General features: G+C 44.2%; 3 protein-coding genes across 3 annotated transcripts; 1 reads left to right on the top strand and 2 right to left on the bottom strand.

Annotated features, from left to right (window-relative positions):
• Positions 1 to 9,415: 9,415 nt before the first annotated feature.
• On the bottom strand, positions 9,416 to 10,892 carry avpr2b.1 (arginine vasopressin receptor 2b, tandem duplicate, 1; the record flags this gene model as incomplete). Its single annotated transcript, XM_079747616.1, has 2 exons — positions 9,416 to 9,639; positions 10,016 to 10,892. 2 exons carry the CDS (start codon positions 10,890 to 10,892, stop codon positions 9,416 to 9,418), a joined length of 1,101 nt encoding a protein of 366 aa, XP_079603742.1.
• A 452-nt stretch (positions 10,893 to 11,344) lies between these two features.
• trnt1 (tRNA nucleotidyl transferase, CCA-adding, 1) lies at positions 11,345 to 16,228 on the bottom strand. The gene is made up of 8 exons (XM_079747259.1): positions 16,140 to 16,228; positions 15,781 to 15,917; positions 15,480 to 15,673; positions 15,056 to 15,194; positions 14,716 to 14,842; positions 14,000 to 14,193; positions 13,293 to 13,546; positions 11,345 to 12,295 (listed from the first exon to the last, which is right to left on the bottom strand). The coding sequence occupies exons 2-8, from the start codon at positions 15,911 to 15,913 to the stop codon at positions 12,050 to 12,052; spliced, it is 1,287 nt and encodes a 428-aa protein (XP_079603385.1). The 5' UTR covers positions 15,914 to 15,917; positions 16,140 to 16,228; the 3' UTR covers positions 11,345 to 12,049.
• Positions 16,229 to 16,728: 500 nt separating this feature from the next.
• Positions 16,729 to 19,375, top strand: arl6ip5a (ADP-ribosylation factor-like 6 interacting protein 5a; the record flags this gene model as incomplete). Its single annotated transcript, XM_079747361.1, has 3 exons — positions 16,729 to 16,907; positions 18,537 to 18,754; positions 19,134 to 19,375. 3 exons carry the CDS (start codon positions 16,729 to 16,731, stop codon positions 19,307 to 19,309), a joined length of 573 nt encoding a protein of 190 aa, XP_079603487.1. The 3' UTR covers positions 19,310 to 19,375.
• Between the last annotated feature and the right edge of the window lie 1,684 nt (positions 19,376 to 21,059).

The raw sequence follows: 21,059 nt of genomic DNA, 5'->3' as shown, positions 1-21,059 counted from the left end.
CCATATCCAACCACACCTCAGTCAGTAAGAGCAGCAGCCCAGGCCTCTGATCCATAGGATGGTTTTTTTATTTCATTTTAGGTATGGTAACCTAGAAAGTGTCTGTTGTTTAAGTTGGATGTGATAACTCTGGTCAGGGGGGACAATCTATGTGCCCAGGTTAAACCAGCCATCACCACACACACTCAGGGATCGATGTCCTGCATGGCAGCACGGCACAGCTCCTGCTGTGTATCATTATACTCAACCTTGGCTATAAACCAGTTCCAACTTCACCATCCTGCCTCCTTGTTCTGGAGGAGCCCAGTAAGAGGCACCTAGGTGGAGTGTGGCCGTCACCTAAGTGGGGGGTAGCAGGGACATTGCTTCAACGATATTGAAGGCAATTTCATTGACAACCTTACCGCAATGGTTTGCTTCTGTGGTAAATTAAACACTCAAAAATAGGGACATTTTAGGAACATCACCATTGTTAGTATAGTATAGTAAATAGTATATGACGTAATGTGAAGAAATGATCGAAGCTTGGACTATTTCGATCTGTTAAGTGCAAACAAACAAGGTATTACGTGTACCATTAAATGCACCTCGTTTCTCTGAAATGTGTTTCTCCAAAGGACACTTTCAGGAATTGGCTATCTATTTTTATTTAATTTAGACATTTTCGCTCAACAAGACGAAGCACTACAGCCATCGAAAGCTTTCCAAGCCAGGCTAAGAGGAGCTATCCATTTTATATTGAAGAGTGAGCTGGACCTTCAAACATTGAAAGGTCTTCCATTATTGAAGGAGGCTAGTCCTCCTGGTACAGAGAGAAGGGAGCATACAGAAGAAAAACCTTTACAACTTTTCTTTTAAATCGTTTATTTCAATATGAATAGATATAAATCAATCTTTACAACTGTTGTCTCTCTGTAAAAAAGTGCTTGTAGTTATTGTATATCCATTCCTTTCCATGGATATCTCTTGTAATATATGTGTGGCATGGATCTCAGCTTTCCTGAGACCCATTACATCAGACAGACACGATTGATTTGACGTGTACTCTTACGATTCTGTCGTTGATTGATTCTGGTGAGAAAAAGTCAAACCCAAGAACAGCAACAGCATAATAACTAACCTTGTTGAGGCTTGTCATTAAGCAGAATGCTTAACCCCCAACCTACTCTTTAATTAACATTCCACAGTAAATTGGTTTGGATAAACGTGCCTTCTAAATGGTTAATAGTAGTCAATCCGAAAGAAAGAGATACTTTCACATTGAAACAGCTCCTTCGTAAATTGAAAACCTTGATGGCTCCTACTTTTTGCTTAACCGAAGCCACTTAATTGTGTGAGTGTGGAAAAAAATCAAAGACCCATAAAGACCCAAGGAGCCCAAAAAAAAAAAACTAACTAATATTTTTGCCCATCCACCCCGTATACCATAATAAGAACGTGACTGACAGCCTGCTCCATCCTCCCAGTGTAACAGGTTCTCAAGAAAGTGAACTCAGTCATACTGCTGTTGATCAGACAGACATCAGTGACTACCTTGAGTGAAACACAAGGGGAGAGCAAGTTAATGGTGGAGAGCCAGGAAGATCCCTAATAACAAAGAGACTTGGCTTCTAATGCGGTTGTGCTGGGTGGAGATGCTGGTTGCTAGGTTGAGTTGGGTTAGGTTTAGGGTCTAGGGCTTACGGGAACAAGGTCTTGAGATGACCGGAGAGACAGGACCTTGGACTCAAGAGACATGGCTGAGTCCAAGGTTGAGTCAGTGTGGAGCTTGTATGTTTGTCCCCCTTGACTCACCTCCAGAGACCTGCAGGAGAGGCTGGTTTGAGATCCTAATCAGCCTGTGTGTGTGTGTGTGTGTGTGTGTGTGTGTGTGTGTGTGTGTGTGTGTGTGTGTGTGTGTGTGTGTGTGTGCGTGTGCGTGTGCATGTGCGTGTGCATGTGCGTGTTTGTGTGTGTTTTCGTATCTGATTGTATTTTAATTTGAGTCAAGATCTCTCATTGATGAAAAATAGCTTATTTTAGGAAACTTCTTGACAGCAGAGTATTTTATTTAGTGGAGCATGATCATGGGAAGACATGTGATGGAAAGCCAGCCATGGCAGGAGGGGCCAACTTACTTGACATACTGAGGGAAAGTGGACATGTCTGCCATGATCCAAGACAACTAAAGGATTCTACAAGATAAAGAAGAGGTCGGCATAGCCTCAATATCAGACTTCTCAACAACAGTGCCAATGCAAATGCTTACTAACTGAACCTTTTCAATTAGAGTGAGGGGAGCTATCTCTATGTTCTAGGATAATTTATACAATTTGCATGCATTTTTAATTACTTATAATTTAACATTATTATAAGGATTAATTGAGTGTCTACCACGGCTCATGCAAGCTCCTTCCTTCCTAGTTTGTATTTTTCATCTACATGACAGTTTTTTGGTATGTTAAAGTGCTTTGTAAAAACGTTTTTTAAAAGGTGCAATATAAATAAAAGTATAATAATGGTGATATTAATAATAGTAATATTAATAATGCTAATATTAAAATTAATAATAAAAAATAATAATAATTTATGTTTTAAAGGCTAAGCAGAATCCTGTCATGTAGTTGCTTACTTTTAAATAATACACCTCACATTCAGAGTGTGGTTTTTATAACAGAGATCACAACCAATATTCACTGTAACGCTTTCTGACATTCAACCATTTTCCAGGCATAGAAACCTATTTTATACAGTCCATGGTTCAAAGACATTTTCTTCCAATGATTGCTTTTAATGATTTTTTTTCCCCAAAGAAATACAAAGGGCATGAATCGTGAAAGGAGTATATAATAACATTTATTATATATCAATTAGTTTTTAAGCCCTTTGCAGATAAATCCTTAAAGGAGACATTTTATACAATAAAATATGTCTCCTTTAAAGGGGACATATTATTCCACCAGGTGTGAGTGTGATTAGCCTTTCAAGCTGTTTTGAAAATCTGCCCCATATGACATCACTAGTGGGCGTGTCCTCCTAGATCTGTGCTGGATATATTAGTCTACCAGCCTACCCAGTTGACTGAAGTAAACGTTGCTCATCTATCCAGCATAGATCTAGGTGGGCACACCCACTAGCAGTGTTTGTAATAACGCTGTTTAAAATAACGCCGTTATTTTTTCAGTAACGGGGTAATCTAACTAATTACTGTTTCCGTTGTTACAACGCCGTTACCGTTACTGTACGTTAAATGCGGTGCGTTACTATGAATTGATAGAATTAACTGCGTAATCCGAACGCGTTGGCTAAGGGAGAGTCATGTTTCATGGTAGCCAATCGGAGCCAGTGTTTTTACACACAAGCCAGGACACACCCGCCACACACACACACACACACACACACACACACACACGCACACACCAAACAGATTCGATGAAGCAGCAGAAATGGCGAGTCCGGAGCAATCCGATGAAAAGTTGGCATTTTCTGTAGTATTCGGCAAATGTTCCACAGCCTTTGCAACTAAGCAAATTAAAATTCAGTTGGAAGTATATCAGGGCCTTGAATGGGCAGTTCAACCATTTAACACATTAAGGCCAAGTGAAAACTGCTCAGAAAAATCCCAATTCTTTGACATATAGCGACTTTCTTTTTTTACAGTAACGCAAATAGTTACCTTCCCTGGTAAATAGTTACTTTTATTATAGAGTAATTCTATAATACGTTACTAACTCAGTTACTTCTTGGAACAAGAAGTGAGTAACCATAACTAATTACTTTTTTAAAGGAATGTTCCCAACACTGCCCACTGGTGATGTCATATGGGTCAGATTTTTGAAATAAGGCTAATCACAGTCACACCTGGTGGTATAATCCCCTTTAAACATTGACAGTATCCTGGCCAAGTGGCAATTTCCTAGAGGCAGTTCTGGACAAGAAAGGAGTGAAAAGTTCAATATCACCACCTTCAAGCCCCTTCAAAAGCCCTCCACTGAGAACATTTATTTAGACCTTCCATTGGCTTTAGACAATGGTAGAAGTAAAGCCACCACCAGCACTCCTGTTCTGGTCTGGCATGGTTTTTGTCTGCATGTTCTGTGCTACTGTTCCAAAACCTTGTGCTGGGCATTTGGGCCCAGACAGATGACTGTACTATGAATCGGATTCCCATTTTTATTTATATATCTGGCATTGCTGTCGCCCTGCTGAATCATTCATGGCTGGCTACATTCATGGCTGGTTACATTTAGTACCCCATGTTTATTGAGAACATGAGGGATCCCCGAAAGATGATGTTCCTGATCTAATGGTATGAAGTAAAAGGGGAACAAACGTTATTTGACCCGCCCCCCCAACAAAAGTTACGGTACAACCCTTGGAGTTTAGAAATTACAGGTGCACCATTTCAGGGGGAGATTTTGATCAATGGTGGCGTGAAGCAATCTGCTTTAGGATTGAAGAGGTTAAATTAATTGCAACCACTATCAACATTAGCATTTCAGATATAGTACTTATTGAGGAATACATGGCTGCCCCTATAGGGATATATGGAGGACGTAAAGGTTAGGCTACCTTATTAGATTGTGAGTCAGTAAGTTCTTTGTTGCCCGCTATAAGTCATGTTGTCTACATGTTGCTGGCCATCGCTATAGCAACAATGGGCTTCAAGGCGAGCAGGGTCACACGTCATTTTGAATTTGAACGCTTCTATCGCCTTTCACGTTAAGACAGACATCTTAACCTGTTCATATTACATGCTTAATGGATAATTAGCCAAGTGTCACACAAATCATGTGGGAGGCCAATTGCGTGGCTTTTAAGTGGTTAGCGTCTCTTTGTTTTCACTTGGCTGTTTGGTTCTGCTGATGTGCCTGGTTCTTTCCGAGTAAAATCTTTCAAGCGACGCAAACGCTATCACAACATCGCCCTCGGAGCGTTGTTTGTCAGTAAGTATTTTCAGCAGAAGAAGCAATTTTTCCACCATCGCAAATAATGTGTGAGGGAGCCATAAAACGGATGGTACTTGAGTCAATGTCTGACTACTGCTGCTGATGGAGGCAGCAGCAGATAGGAGAGACTGGTGGGGGAATCAAACTGTTTTCAGTGTCCCAGAGTGGGGCTTAAATCCAGCAATAGAAGAGAGAATCTCAGTCTTATGGAGAAAAGAAACTCTGATGCTTTCGTTGATGGGTTTCTTTGCTGTCTGAGGCCACATAACAGACATGACCCACCTTATGAGGGCAGGCACACTGCCGCAGAGGCGTCTGACCAGGGGCCCGATGCTCTGCCTTGGACCTGGGTATCCCACAAAGGAGCCTCCGTAGCTCACAGGAACGTCTCCGTGAACGGAGCTACGCAGCTACCTTCTTCAGTTCATGAGACTCGTTGAGGAGGTTGACACTTATGTTTATTTTTATCATCGGCAGAATTGAAGGTATAAAGATCAGCAGATGTCTCTGGATTAGCGGCAACGGCAGCGTCTTTTGCCGAATCAGCATAGCAGACGTGTTTATTTCAACTTTACTTTTTGCTGATGTCGCCCTACTGGGTTTTTCATATCCCATGTTGAACATGGCTTCTCATTAGCATCATGATCAACATATATATATTTCTTTGCACATGCCAATGAGGGATCTGGATGCACTGTGGACTGCTTTTGTATCCATGGTGAACTGTCACTTTTACTTCTTAAACGTTCTTCTTAGGCAGAGGAAAACAGATAAACCCCACCAGGCTCTCCTATATGCTCCTCGCCTGGTCTCAGAAGAGAGACTTTTCCGTGTGTGTCCATCCATACACCCTGGTTGTTATTGAGATCTGGGCTAGCGAGAGTGATTGAACGATGATGTGAAAGTCATTATACCCCCTGTTTCTTTGCTGAAAGCAAGCACTCATCATTAAATCCCAAGACGCTTGGCCACTTAGTAAGGGACCTGCATGTGGCACAGCCATGGGACAGAATACCCCCCCGCTCAATCTTTCTCTCAATCTTATTTTACTTACTCTGTCACCCTGCCTCAATAGCCAGCAAAAGGTACCGGAACCAAGGAACTGAAGGTGTAACGTAGACATGGATTGATTTCTCATTTATACCTCAGTAATGTTCCAACGGTGTGCCTTCTTAAAATGTGTTATCATGATAACAAGTTATCATGAACTTAAGTTTTAACAAGGATGTGACTCATATCTTATTATTTCTGACAGGCGCGGTATGACCAGAATCAACTACTTCGCCTCAGCTGCACTACCAAGTCTGGAACATGAGTTTCGTCAAATGGCAACAATCCAAAGGTTGCGATGCATAAGAGGTAGAGGCAGATCTTTTGGGGTGATATATTTTCAGGTGCGCAACACAGTTTTGTACAAGGGTAATACTAACAGGCTCACATTAAACGGCAACAACGTGGTCTTTCACACCCACCTTGGGAAAACGGGATATACACACTAGATGACCTGTGGGAAAGCAGCTGTGGGGGCTCAGGTTTGCCTTCCACAGAACTGCTTGAACAACAGCCTCGCCACTCTGCAGTCCATTCCTGCAATCACCATCCTTCAATGGCACCCTCCACCCCACTCTCTCCTCAAGCCCGCTCTCTCTTCCACGCTCATCACTCCACCAGCACCCCCGATCCCCAGCTGTGGGCTTCTCTGTCTGACTGTAAGCACACATACAGACAGACACACAGACAGACAGATATACATACAGATAGAGAGACGGACAGAAAGGTGGAGAGGGGGAGAGAAGCAGGAAGCGAGGAAATGTTTCCAGGCGGCTGCTGCAACAGGCTTCAAAGCTCAAATAATTTTCATATGAATTGATTTGCAAATCATAACGATTTAATATGGGGTTGAGGTATTGGAGTGTTGTTGTTAACCAAGTGCTTCTGCCTCTGTTAATGGTAATGGTAATCTTCATTTTTGTATGGAAGGGGAGTGAGACCTCATCTGCAGAGTAAATTAAGGGGTCATCCCTATGTTCCCCAGGTCCTATGTTCCCCGGGTGCAAAGGGTTAGGGTCAGGTTTAGGGTTATGGTTATGGTTAGGGTTAGGGTGAGGGTTAACCCTAAACCTAACCATAACCATAACCAATCGGAGGAGAGCCATTCTAACCAATCACAGGCGAATCAGAGGCGAAAAAGGCGGTACTTGCCCCTACCATCCTACAAAAAAAAGATTTGCTCACAGGGTCCTATGTTCCCCGGTCACATACAAAGGGGAAAATAGGACCCTGGGAACATAGGACCAGGGGAACATAGAAACGCTCCCCAAATGAATCATTAGCTCCCGATGTTCGCCTGGTTCCAAGGTAAAAGGCTCCAGATTTGAACTCGATCTGTAGACCACACATCATTGAACAACTTTGAAGACAAAGAAGAAGAATTAACCACTCAAACGCGAATAAAGCAGCCTGATACCCATGAATGAGGGTTAGCCATACCCTGCACACAAATTTTCCCCCAGGGTGTACATTCCAATTGTCTGTCCCCCACGGTCTGTTGGTAGGTATGATGCTCCGTTTAACACGTTGCAGAGTCTGGGCAACACACTATTCCAATAAATCGCATAAGTAAATTCCTACCGAACATTGCATCGCATCCAAAATTGTAATCGCTATCACAGTTTGAGCAATGAGTGTTTGCTTGTGGGTGCTCCGCTATGTGTGTTTTTGTGTGGGGGCAGGGAATGCCTTCAGTCAACCCGAGAGCCTCCGTGTCTCAGACCAACCCAGTCTCACGGATATACGTGACACTGTCACGTCATTTAATCTATTCATTCGTGATCTGGGACACGTCATTTCAATTTTTTCGTGCTAAAAAGCACAAATTTCATGGCAACGTCCGCTCACGACACTGAGGCATCGACACAGACTTTCATTCACATAGCCTACAAATAAACAAGACAATAGATGGCTAGATAAAATATAAGATAAGATAAGATAAGATAAGATAGCCTTTATTGTCATTGTACAGTCGCCTATACAACGAAATTGGGAGTGCCAACTGAAGGTGCATTACACATACGAAAAACAAACAAGCAATTACATACATTAAGACATAGGCCTACAATTCTAAAAAGAAGAGATGAAGCAGCTACCCTGTTTACCGTTGCGGTTTGCCTACAGAGCAGCGCACCTGCATTAAATATATATCCGTGAATTGTCACAATTTCTCAGAATCAAATGTGAAAGTAGAAACGGGTGGCCAAAAGCTGTCATATTGTTAGTTATCACAAACAATTTTTCTGTGTTTGTGTTGAAACATCTTGAAACAAAAGAGAAAAATAAACAATAAATTATCTGCAGGCCTACGGAGCTCCTTATTTATATACACACGTAAATCTTTTAAAAGTACAACATTGGAGAGGATTACTTTTACTTAAAACGTACGCTTAATTTCAGCTTTAAAGACAGCATTTTGTGTACATTTTGACTGTATGCATCTGCATACCTAATATCTACAAATGATGGTGGTGATGGATTACACGAGTGAGTACATCAATGAGTATTGTTCAGTGAGGCATTCAACTCCCAGACAACTCTCATCGAACGCATTTCTTTCAAAACACCCCTCTTTCAGTTGATTGCAGTACCGACCAAGATAATCGTCAAATCTAATGACGTTGTTCACTCTGAATGTCAGATAAATCATACAGATGGCATGTACAGCTTGACTAAAGAGCTCAAAATGAGGTGAAATGGGGAGGTTCATTGGGGAAATAATTGTGAGTTGTTTACCTGTTTTCACACGTATATCTTTTGGGCATATACTAAGGCCAAGCTTGAGCACACCTTTTTGGATATAACAATAAAATGGAGTAAGTTAATATTTATAGACAAAAGAAACAACATTTGTGACGCTACAAATGGGCACATTGATGTGGCCGCCTATGGGTTTGTAACAGTTTATTATTTTGTACTGATTATGAAGTTCATCATGTTTGTCAAAAAGCATAAGGTATTTCTGATTAAGAATAAAAACGTTTTATTTAAATTTGAATGATTGAGTTGGGAAGCAACAAAGTACAAATACTTTGTTACTATAGGCCTACTTAAGTACAGCTTTGTCAGTACTTCACTCGAAAGTTTATTTTTTTGACAAATTTGTACTTTTGCTCTGTACATTTTAACACAGATATCTGTACTTTCTATTCCATAATTTTTTGCTTAATACTTTAGTTCTGATGCATTTGAGAGGAATTATCGATTCTAATCATTGCCAACTTCCACAGCGATTTCGACCTTAACGGATGGGACAATAACACACAGAGTAGACAATCCCTCGGTGTAACCATCAGTGCGTATTCAGCGCTGGCCAACGGCGTCTATGGGAGAACTAGTCCTGTAAAAATTAGGGAAAGTCTAACAAAATACACTCCCCCCCCAGATTGTTCAAATATGCACGGTTGTGTACATCTATTTTTTCTTGATTTAATCCACTATCTGGCCTCTGACAGACTCTTGAAGCTGATGTACATGGAGCTGACCATGGTGGCGTCCTCGTGGACGGCGGATTCTTTGGCGTCTGCGCGCGCGCCCCCGCCCACGCCGCCGCAGAGCGCGGCCAGCCTGTGAGGCAGGGTGCCGCTGAACAGCAGGAAGATGCAGGGGTTGGCGCAGCTGTTCAGGCTGGCCAGCAGCATCAGGATGGTGAACGCAGCCGCTGGAAGGCAAAACCACCAGAAGTTAAGCAGAAATCGATTTGTGACAAATTTTACAAAACAAACAGAATCCATGCATTATTCGATTATTGTCAGCTGTAGGTTATAATAGGAGCACTGCACATGCTTCCAAATAGACTCAGAGTAGGTACATAGTTGTATAGCCCAAAAAGGAAGCATGTCATTAACGAGTAGGCTGTGGTTAGGGCATTTTGCTGAAGGATACAGGATGCACTGGATATTGGGTTCGGTCCCACAGCACCCTGGCTAAGGAGTCAAACTACCTTAACCCTTTTCGAATCCTCACATCATAAATCCTCGCATTTCCCATTCATATTTTTTTCCATACAACAAAACTTTACAGTCACATCAACTCACTCTCAGTGGGCGCCTCCGAGTCCCACACGGACCAGAGCTGCACGGTAAAGAATGGCGCCCAGCACACAACGTAGGCGAGCACGATCACCACGGTCATCTTCACCGTCTTAACCCGCGCCTTCGACACCCCCCCGACGCCGCTGGCGCGGGAAGGCAGCGCCGAAGCGTCGCCCGCGGCGCTCCGGTTCACAGTCTTCAGCGTCTTCATGTGGAAGTTGATTTGCACCGTGCGGCAGATGCGCGCTTGGCACGCCACTACGGTCAGCACGGGCAGCACGAAGATCACCAGCGTCGTCCAAGTTACGTAGGCTCTCAGTCCCCACGGCTGGACGAAGTGTGCCCAGCAGTCGAACACGCCAGGGGCGACCTCCACCCGGGAGAAGATGAACACCTGGGGCAGAGCGCCCACCAGGGAGACGCACCACGCCACGCAGATGGGAACGTTCCAGCGCGCCCTGCGCCTCTGGAACTTAACCATGGGTTTGCAGATGGCTTGGTACCGGTCCACGGTCATCACCACGATCATGTAGGTGGAGGCGAACATGCCGACGACCTGGAGGTACTTGACCGCGCGGCAGACGATGTCCGGACCCACGAAGCGGTCCGTGATGTCCCAGACGAGCTGCGGGCACACTTGGAAAAACGTCACCACCAGGTCGGCGATGCAAAGGTGGAACACGAAGACGCGCATCCTGGACACCTGCTTCCTCCACTTCCACAAGAGGAGCAGCAGTCCGACGTTCAGGATCCCCGCGCTGATGAATATGACGGTCAGTAGGGTAATCTCGATTTGAGCCAAAAGTTCATCCCTAGTCTGGTCCCCAGGTGGCCCACCGTCGAAACTGATGTTGGTGATGTTATGACTGACCCAAGACATGGTTTCCTTTTATGAAAGAATACGTTTGCGTCAAGTCTGTAGGTTCAAAAGTTGATGGAACACGAGACCTGGATTCTACTAGAAATAAAAAAAATATCATAATCCTAACCCGGGACAGGCTACCCGCGCGTCCCGTACTCCAGCTCTGCGATGTATGCGTTATAATCTTACATCTCTATTGTGGGAAGTCACGCGTGTAACGTCGTATGGAGCAACAGGTGGGTGTAGGCAACTCCAGACCGGTTTATTGTATTTCGACCACCCGGGAAGGAGGAGCCACCAGTGTGTGACTAAAAACAAGGAAATCTGTCATTGAGAGGGGCACCCTTAACAGAAAATAAGGCAATTATGATTTACGAGTGGGTAGATACAGAAACATTTTTCAAAGGTTGATCCTTTTTGGAAAAAAGTTTATTGAATTTATTTAATTGTAAATCAATGCGGCACAAATATTGCCCAAAAACAAAACAAAATAGCTTTTGTTATCCAAATAAAAAAATTGTAACAGTATTTGGTTATGTGTTTAATTATTGGACCAAGTGAATGTAGTGATACAGCATTTTGTATTCCAGCCAATCCATTACTCAAAACATCTATGAAAATAGCGGTGTATAGTATCATAACAAAAAATAAAGTAATTAGGACTGGTACAAGGCTCATCATCTTCAGCCCATCACGTTCTCTCCCAATTCCTTTCCGTGAACCATAAATAAATAAACAAAAATGGCTCTGCAATAACACAGATGGGCCGCAATCTATTGCTTTTGTCATTAACAAACTTTCCTAAAACGGCCGCAGCTGTGAAGCTGGCAGTAAATCGCCATTTCAATGTGCTCATGGATGCTGATTTCATATATTTTTTTAAAACATCTCTGGGCCAATGAGGAGGCGGTCATTTGGAACAGCAGTGGTTGCACCCAAACCCAGTTTAGATTGTCTTCATCCATGGGGGAGGGGGAGGGGGTGTGTGGTGTGTGTGTGTGTGTGTTGAGAATATCCACATGATGGTCCACACACCAGCTCATCCGCAACCCCCCCCACCCCCTTCCCCCCACAGCTGCCACCTAGTTCAACCCTCCCCGCCTCACGCAGTCCCACACGTGGCAATCCAAGACAGACCCCCCAGGCGCCTCGCTGAACGGCCCCTCGACGGTGGCTCAGTGGCGGACGTGGCTGAGCAGCTCTTCCTTGTCCATCTGGTAGCGGCTTTTCTTCCACACGTTGCGGAGCTCCTGCAGGGTGCTGCCGATCTCCTTGCCCGAGGTGACGCCTAGCTTCCTCAGGTCGTGTCCGCTGACAGGGAAGCGCGGGGTGGACCAGTCCGTGAGCTCCGCCAGCAGCCGGGCCTCGCCCTGGTACTTGAGCAGCTCGCACACCTTGAGTTTGGTGTCCAACTCACGGCTCTGTGGGAGAGGATGGAGAGGTGAGACGGGAGGACGTGTCAACTCGGCAGCTCAAATTGTGCGTTGCGCTGACTGCGACTGGATGCCTGGACTCTCCTCACGTTTAACCGGCCAGCACCCCATCATCAATTTAATATATTTTGACTGTATGTATACATATCAATTATGGCAGTTGCACTCCTGACCATCCCTTGAAGGAGGGATCCCCTACTCTGCGTTTCTTCTCAAGCTTTCTTCCTTGCTGATTAAGGGAGATTTTTCTTGCCCTTGTGGGGGCTTGGGTCAGGGGGGGTGGCATAAATATTTGGCCTGTTAAGCCTTTTGAGACTGTAATGGTGATTAAGGGCTATACAAACACAATTTAATTGAACTCCTGGCTAGAGCTGCTTTTAGCGTCAAAGATACACAGTCCGCTTATTTAAACCTTGTTTACAACAGTGAGGTTTTCACACAAGTAGCTGACTCATGCTTGCTCGACGGATGCTTGGTCGGGTCTCTGGGTCAACTGGGTAGCACACGGATGCCACTGCCGTAGCTTATGGGTTTCTCTACAGTTAAACAGAAGGCGGTTAGGCCGGGGAATTTCCTGCTACATGATCTAGATAAATTCTGCTGAAATTGAACAACATGAAGCAATTCAACAAAGATAAGCAAGCCAATCCTTGAGGCATGCAGTATACTTGCAGAATCAGTAAGCACTGCTATAGAGACCAGCTGTGTACCAGCATCTTAATGTTATGGGACACAGAAACGTGTAACCTAAAGCATTTATTTCTATTTTATTGTGGCTTTCCTGTGAGGATTAACATCATTGAAACAGAATCACAGATTAATCACTTAAAAGGTGACATATTATACCACAAGGTGTGAGTGTGATAAGCCACTACAAGCCGTTTGGAAAATCGGGCAGATTTTCCAAACGGCTTGTAGCGGCTTATCACACTCACACCTGGTGGTATAATATGTCACCTTTAATGATCGAACCCAGACGACTCACATCGATGATGAAGTCCGTGAAGGGGGTGAGGCTTTCTGGGTTGTCTGGACACTTGTGCAGTTCTCGTCTGTGTTTTACAAGGAACTGAGCCAGTGTCTTCTCCTCTTTGGACACCTTGAGCCGTAGGTCCATCTTTTCCACCTCCTCTGGCCGGTGGAAGAACGCGGCCAAGACAGTCATGGGCTTGGGGGAAGAATCCTTGGCGTTCTGCCACACGCGTTTCATCTCCTCAATGTCGCCATCTGGTGGTAAACCTGGGGCGATGTAAAAACAGCCAAAACAAAATGGGACTTGAGATCGATGGGACATTTCAACAAAGCCATGTTAAGTGGAGGCCATCATTCCGCTTCAGACCGTGCTACTAATAGAATTAGGGGAGTAAGATATTCAATTACCTTATGCAATGGATTCTGGATCACATCTTGTGTTTTACCAAATCCAAGCAATGGCGGGCACCCTACAAGCCAAAGCACTATTTCCCTTTGATTTTACAGTACATTTCACACAGGACTTTAAATAAATAAAGGAAAATCATGTGGATGGATATTATAAACACTTTGCCACCTCTGTTTATGTACTCAAATAATAAAAAATAATAAAAATAAATGAAGTCATGCAATTAAAAGTGAACAAGCTGACACATGCACTGGGTGTACCACAGCACCCAGCATCCAACCCCCACTCTGCTCCTCCTACTGCTCTCTTACCCATGTACTGGACCAGGCCCAGGTCATACATGAGCTCCAGCAGGTGACTGGCATGGCTGCCCACCACCATCTTCTTTAGCTCCACCCAGATCCTCTCCCCGGAGATGCCCGCCAGGCCAGAGGCGTTGTCCCTGATGGCGTCCAGGGTCGCAGGCTCGTGGTCCCCGGGCTCGGGCACCACTCTGCCATAGAACCTGGGTGGGGGGAAGGGGGTCGGATGTGGTTGGAAGGGGCATTTCAATTGCAATAGTGTTGCTGGCAGGGCTTTGGAAAGGCTCGGACATACTTTTAGGGTTCCAGTCCGCTGCAGAATTGTAACAGATGTTTGTTTAAGTTCCAGTAATTCTACCATTGAGGGTGCGCTTTTGTCCGGCGTTCCACACAGGCACATTTCCCGATCCACACTTTTGACAGCATGGATATTCATATCTTCTTAGCGTTGGTACGATTTCTCGCCAATAGTTCAACACTATATAGCTGTCTTTATATTTGTTTATTGACTAATTATATGAATGTAAGGGTAACGGCGGATCTCCTTGCACAAACTCTCTTCTACACAGGCATCTATTTTGCAATCTGGAGGATGCACATTCTCCCCATCAGAAGTTATGCTATAACATAGACGGACTACTGGATCCCAGATTATGGAAATGAGGAAACGCAGCCCTTTGTTGTGCAGATGATACCAGCATTATCCCAACAACGTTCCTTTTTACCTGAAGTAGCGTAGGATCCTCAGGTAGTCCTCCTGGATCCTCTGTTCAGCGCTGCCCACAAACCGGACTTTGCGGTTCTGCAGGTCTTCATATCCATTGTAATAATCGTATAGGGTTCCATCTAACCCTATGGGAGCATGTTTGAACAAATTGTACCTTGTTATTCTGTGTGTCGGGAGAAATTGACATAATATGAATGATTAATTTGACCCGTTTAGTCATAAAGTTTTAAAAAACAGAAAGGGCAGAGTAGCAATCAGAAAGACCAGGTCAGCTGAATTATCATAATTTGTATTATGTTATAATAATAATAATAATAATAATAATTATAATTAACTACCTAAGAACATGGAGTTGATGGTGAGGTCTCTGCGCTCTGCGTCCTTCTCCCAGTCCGTGGTGAACTCCACCTCGGCGTGCCGTCCGTCAGTCTGCACGTCCACTCGGAGAGTGGTCACCTCAAAGTTCTCGTTGTGAAGCTGCCAATGGAACAGCAGACATCACCTTGACGACGGAGGAATTCTAGCACCACTGTTGGTAGACCAACTGCTTCCAAAAGATAAAAATTTGGGCTCTATCAAACATCCATAATAAAGTAATATTGTTCAGGCCTATTTCACAGCAGTGAACAAAAATTGGCACACCAACAAACACCATTATTTGCACACTGTGTGATACAGGAATTGTATTTTTAATTGCCAGGTTTTGAAGTCATGCCAAGTTCTCTCAACTAGCCCTGGATCAAACACTCGCGAGAGTCTTACTCGGGCAGTGATTGTCCCGTGCTTCTCTCCTTTGTTATTGATCATCCTGATCCCCGCCGCCTGGAACATGCGCTTCATCTCCTCCGGAGTGGCCGTTGTGGCAAAGTCCACATCCTCCGGGCGCTTGCCCGATAGCAGGTCGCGGACAGCACCCCCTGCAATTCTCAACTCAAACTGGTGCTTTTCAAATAGACCTGGTAGTAGACATACAGAAGACCATTACATGGGTGATAGGTGCTGGGGTTGATGACATTCAGTTTATTACCGCAGAATCAGAGAATTGGCCATGCAAGCGTCGTACCTGCTACAGCGTTCAATCCTTCTGACAACAAGGACTGGAATTCACAGGTCTTCAACTTCATGGTGAGGAGGTTACGTGTCCAAATAAGATGTGGTCTTCTGATCAACAGCGGGCTAATTATTCTGCCCAACATCTAACTGAAAAAAAAAGATCAGACCAAATAGTTTGTAAGCGTGTGTGCCCTTCACATTAGGCAATGATGCAAATCAAGCAGTGAGCAAGAAATGTGTATTGCATGAGTGTTGCATCCTTCAGCAAACCAAGGAACCATCTGACACAATGCGGGCTGACGTGGGCAACATTGACAAATTATCTACCTCCCTTTTCTACAGACAGGAAGAAAAATAACAACCACAAACCTAACGGATAGCGATGACTTCAGACTCATACAACTGTTCGACCATAACATCCTTCAAAGCTGTTTGCTGCAGCCACCTGCTTCCGATAGTTGCAGGAAGTGTTCTCCCCGCATGTGGCAGTTGACCAATAACGAAACGCTACATCACAACAGGGCGGGGTTTAGGATAACCAGTCTCGCGTTGTGTCGTTGATTTGTGATACTTAAAAGAAAACATGAATTATTATTATATACGAAAACAGAGGTAAAAAATATATATTTGTATATGTAATAATAATAATAATAATAATAATAATAATAATAATAATAATAACAGTTAATATTATTCGACATGATGTATAGCACAGAGTTTTACGCTTTGTCAAAGTAAGCAGTTAAGTAAATAAGTAACTAAGCAAGTAAGTAACTAAGTAAGTAAGTAAGTAAGTACGTAAGTAAGTATGTAAGTAAGTAAGTAAATAAGTAAGTAAGTAAGAAGTAAGTAAGTGAGTTTACATACACATTACATAAACCTATTTGGTTCTCGCGAGACTCCCCCTTGCTGATCCCCGCGCCCTGTTGCTGTCAGACTGGATCACATCACAACCCCGATGGCCCAACTGGAGCTGACAGCGCTGAGGCCGTGGGACGACTTCTTCCCTGGGTCGGAAAGATTCTCCAAACCAGACTTCAAAGATCTGGCAAAATGGAACAACAGAGTTATAAACAACCTCCTGTATTATCAAACCAATTATATAGCCATGGCCATCGTGGTGTTCCTCTTAGTCGGGTAAGTGGATTGAGGTCTTGTGCTGCCACGTAAACTACTGATGTTAGAATTATTTATGTTTGTTGCAGTAGTGCATTTTTACAACTTTTTTATTTCTGCGACCATGTGATTAAGGTTAAAGACATTGTATGTCTTGAGTCGAGTCTTCCGTGACATCCTGACTTGCGGATGTTTGCTGGGGCGGATCTATACCCCTACCCCTTTATGTGGTATTTGTTTAACATTCAAATGATCTTACAAGTACCCGAGGAGCCTCGAAACCAGAGCTACTTCGAGCTTCTTTTTCTTTATCTCTAAATGGCCCTGCTCGAAACCAGTCATCCTACCCATGCTCTCAGGCGGGGTCTCTCATTACATGTTTGGTTGTGTGATATTAGGCTAACAACATAATACAGATACAATACGTAACATAATATCTAAGTACCCTGTAGGTATTCATTTGGAGCAAAATGTTGAGGTTAATTGACTTGACTGACCGCGAAGTTCATATAAAACTTAACAAAACAGGGGAAGAGACCAATGGTTGGACCCTCTGTATAGCTTTTTTAAGTTCGTTTAGGAGACCCCTGAATATGCTTCCACGTTTTCTCTAAAAATAGGAGCCTCACTTGTTTTCCCCTGGGGAGGGATGACATCTCGTTACCATGGTAACTAAACTCTGTCCAGTCAGGTTGCGCCCTGTAAATAGTGAACACATTAGATGACGTCATTTCGCCCAACAGGACTTCCCCTTTGACGCCGAGGGGGTGAAGTCCAGAGAGAGACACTCAAACTCATCTATACTAATCAGTCCAAAGGTGGGCCTCATCACCAGCTAGCTGCCAATAGCAGGTTTGTCAATTCAAGATGATTAAAGCAAAACAAGTCAGATTGTTTGTAGAATAATCCAACCCGTCTGCTTTAAATGACCAGAAGATAAATAGATGTATGTATCTGTATATATACAGTATATAGGCCTATAGTGTATAAAATAGACGCTATACCTAATGCTTTAAACTTAATCCATCCATTCACCAGCTGGCTGGAGCTAATTCCACTGCTATGAGTGGATAAAATAAGACTTGTACACAGAGATGTGTATCTTTAGGCCAGTGTATCAGCATTTCCCAAACATCTCTCAACATGTGACTATGACTGAGAGTGACTTAACTTAATTTACATATTATGATTCATTGGCACACACACACACACACACACACACACACACACACACACACACCGTATGTCATTTGAAGAGTGGTCATTTCTCATGACCACACTTGTGCAACTGTTGAAATTGTTAAATTGTGTGTTTTATTGATTATCTTGTCTGACTTTATTGATTATCATGTCTGACTATTTCTGCAATCCAAATTGCCTCTCGAGGCCATTAAAGACCCACTCTACTACATTGTGAAGGACAATAGGCCTACTAACAACAGGAAATTTAGTTAATAGTTACCTTGAGTCATTTGTTTATCGATAAACCTCGATAGCACTTTGCATTTATTTTGGAACATGTTTGTCGCCATGATGATGCACTAATCGTATAGTGCCGCTAGGGGGCGCCGGTACCACACGAATTGTTTCAGTCGAGCGGCAGGATTGACGGTTGGTTTTCTGACCCGTCCATATGTTGTCCACCTGCAGATTTCTGAACCCGGTGGGGATGTTCATGGGGATGGCCGTGGTGGCGGCGGTCTTCCTCGGTTCGGTCTGGGCGGGAGAGAATAAAGCAGTCATAAAGACCTTCAAGAAGCAGAACCCTGCAGCGTTTGTGGCTGCCATCATGGTGGTCAGCTACATGCTGATGTCTTTGGTGGGAGGCGTCATGGTCTTCATGTCGGGAATCACTTTTCCTCTGGCTCGTAAGATCAGAATGAATAGTTGAACAACGCAGATGTCCCCGTACATAGACACAAGTCTTTCTTTTGGCTGTGCACCATTTTACATATTTGCCTCCTATTTCTAGAGTATGTTAAATGGCTACATACTAGGCCTGTATTGTATTATATGTCCATTTGAAACAACAAGCAGACCAAACCAATTCAGTAATGTCAAACATGAATGGCATTAGAGATCTTTTTTAACTGAATTTCGAAGCAGGGCTACTTAAGGGTGCTTTCAACCAGGCACCCTCTCTTGGTTTTATTCTATTCCTGGTTATTTAGTGTTTTTAATCGGCAGCAGATGAAGCCATTCCTAACAGGAGCTGCACCTCGCGTGCGTCTGTCCCCCTCCCTGCAGTGATGCTCGCCCATGCCTCGTTCCGCCTGCGCAACATGAAGAACAAGCTGGAGAACCGGATGGAGGGCGCGGGGCTGAAGAGGTCCCCCATGGGGCTGCTGCTGGAGGCTCTGGGACAACAGGAGGAAAACCTCCAGAAGATGCAGAACTTTTTGGAAGCAAAGATGAAGGAGTGATGAGGCACTGCTATAGACACACACACACACACACACACACACACACACACACACACACACACACACACACACACACACACACACACACACACACACACTCACACACACACACACTCCCCCCTCCACCACTGTTTAACTCCTCAGTGTTTGGTCAACAGTTTTGGAACAAAGAGCAGTCCTGATTCTCGTGGAGCACATAGTGCTCAACCCTTAGGCCCGTTATGCATGGGGTGGGAGTAAGCGTCTGCATGAATGCACGTGTGTGTGTGTTTGTGTATGTACAGTATGTGTGACGTGCATGTATGACGAGTCTATTTTCATATGTGTGCATACGTATGAGGCTTCTAGTCAATAAGCATGTTTGATGTATGTATGAATGTTTGCACTGTATGCCTGACTTGTGTACATCTGTACATATTCTTTTTTTTGTATGTATTCACGTGGGTGTGTGTGTATGTTTGAGTGACAGGGTTGTCACCTGAAGGGCTTTAGGGTTCTCAGGGTTACTCACCCAGAACCCCCCTCTCTGAGGTCCCTCCTCTCCAGCAGAACACTGTTACACATCTCAGACCGCTATTTAACTTTACTGGCATCACGTATGGTATTTATTTACTGTTTTGTTCCAATTCTCTTTCTGGTATATTGTGAAACAAGACAACCGTCATCTATGCAATGGAGCCCTGATTTGAAAAGCTGCATCTGTTGGTTAAGAAGTCCTGCAGATATGAATAAGAACTGTGGTTTAACCTAAATTGTCCCCATGTGAACGTTCCTTGACTGTGAAAACATTTTGTATCAGCGGTCTGGAATGTGCCGAGTGACACCAGGATGATGATAAGACAATACACTGAATCTGAAAACACAGCGGCTCTGGGGTCTTTGTGTACAATAGTTTTTCTCAAATATAGATAGATAGATTGATGATGCAGAAAATAACTTTTTTCAACTGTTTTTAATTGGTCGCAGATGTAAATTCCTTGAAACTGTATCTTGTCACTACATGCTGAAGTTGTGTAATCAAATACTCCCAACACATTCTCAGTTCAATGTTTGCCCTCAATACATAATCATGGCAACATTATGAGATGAATCTACGCTCACCTCACTTAAAGGGCCCCTATTTTACAACCAGGGGTGATGCCGATTAGCGGCTTCACAGTGTCTCATAAACAACCCCTTATTGACATCACGAGTGGCCGTGTCCTAGGACAAACCAGGACACCTGATAGGCCGGTCGCTCCATCCACCTGGTGGCACAAAAGGAAGTCCCTTTGAAATACACCACACCCACGACCCCGAGGCTATAAATCCAAGTGCATCGTTCGCATTGACCAAAGCGCATCCGACCCGGCAGAGCCTTCAAAGGGGAGTAAAGGTCGTGACCCTTGTCTCATCATTATTCCCGCCGCCCCCTCCCGGTGGTTTATTTCTCGACAGCGGCCCCAGAGGGCTGATGGATGGGTTAACTTTGTGAAACTGTCTCCCTCCCTCCCTCACTCTCCTCTACTTGTCCCGATGCTAATCAATGATCCTGCTGTATGGGCTCCAGCAGAAGATTACAGCCTAGAGAGAGCGAGAGAGAGAGCGAGAGAGAGGGAGAGAGAACGAGCGGCGGATCCATCGGTACGATGTGACTCACCCTCACTCTCCCACCGCACCACCCCAATCATCATCATCATCATCATCACCACCACCAACACCAGCACTGCCTCCTCCTCTCTCTCTCTCTCAACCCCCGCCACCCCAAAAA

Source organism: Pollachius pollachius (assembly GCF_949987615.1).
Source record: "Pollachius pollachius genome assembly, chromosome: 12".
NCBI classification, from domain to species: Eukaryota; Metazoa; Chordata; class Actinopteri; order Gadiformes; family Gadidae; genus Pollachius; species Pollachius pollachius.
Note: the sequence above shows the minus strand (reverse complement) of the source record. Positions and strands in the feature narration are given on the sequence as shown.

Coding starts and splice junctions, on each gene's coding strand:
- trnt1 (XM_079747259.1), bottom strand. CDS start 15,913: ATGTTGGGCAGAATAATTAGCCCGCTGTTGATCAGAAGACCACATCTT. Junction 15,674..15,780: donor AGGATTGAACGCTGTAGCAG/GTACGACGCTTG, acceptor GTCTACTACCAG/GTCTATTTGAAAAGCACCAG. Junction 14,194..14,715: donor AGGATCCTACGCTACTTCAG/GTAAAAAGGAAC, acceptor CCCCCCACCCAG/GTTCTATGGCAGAGTGGTGC.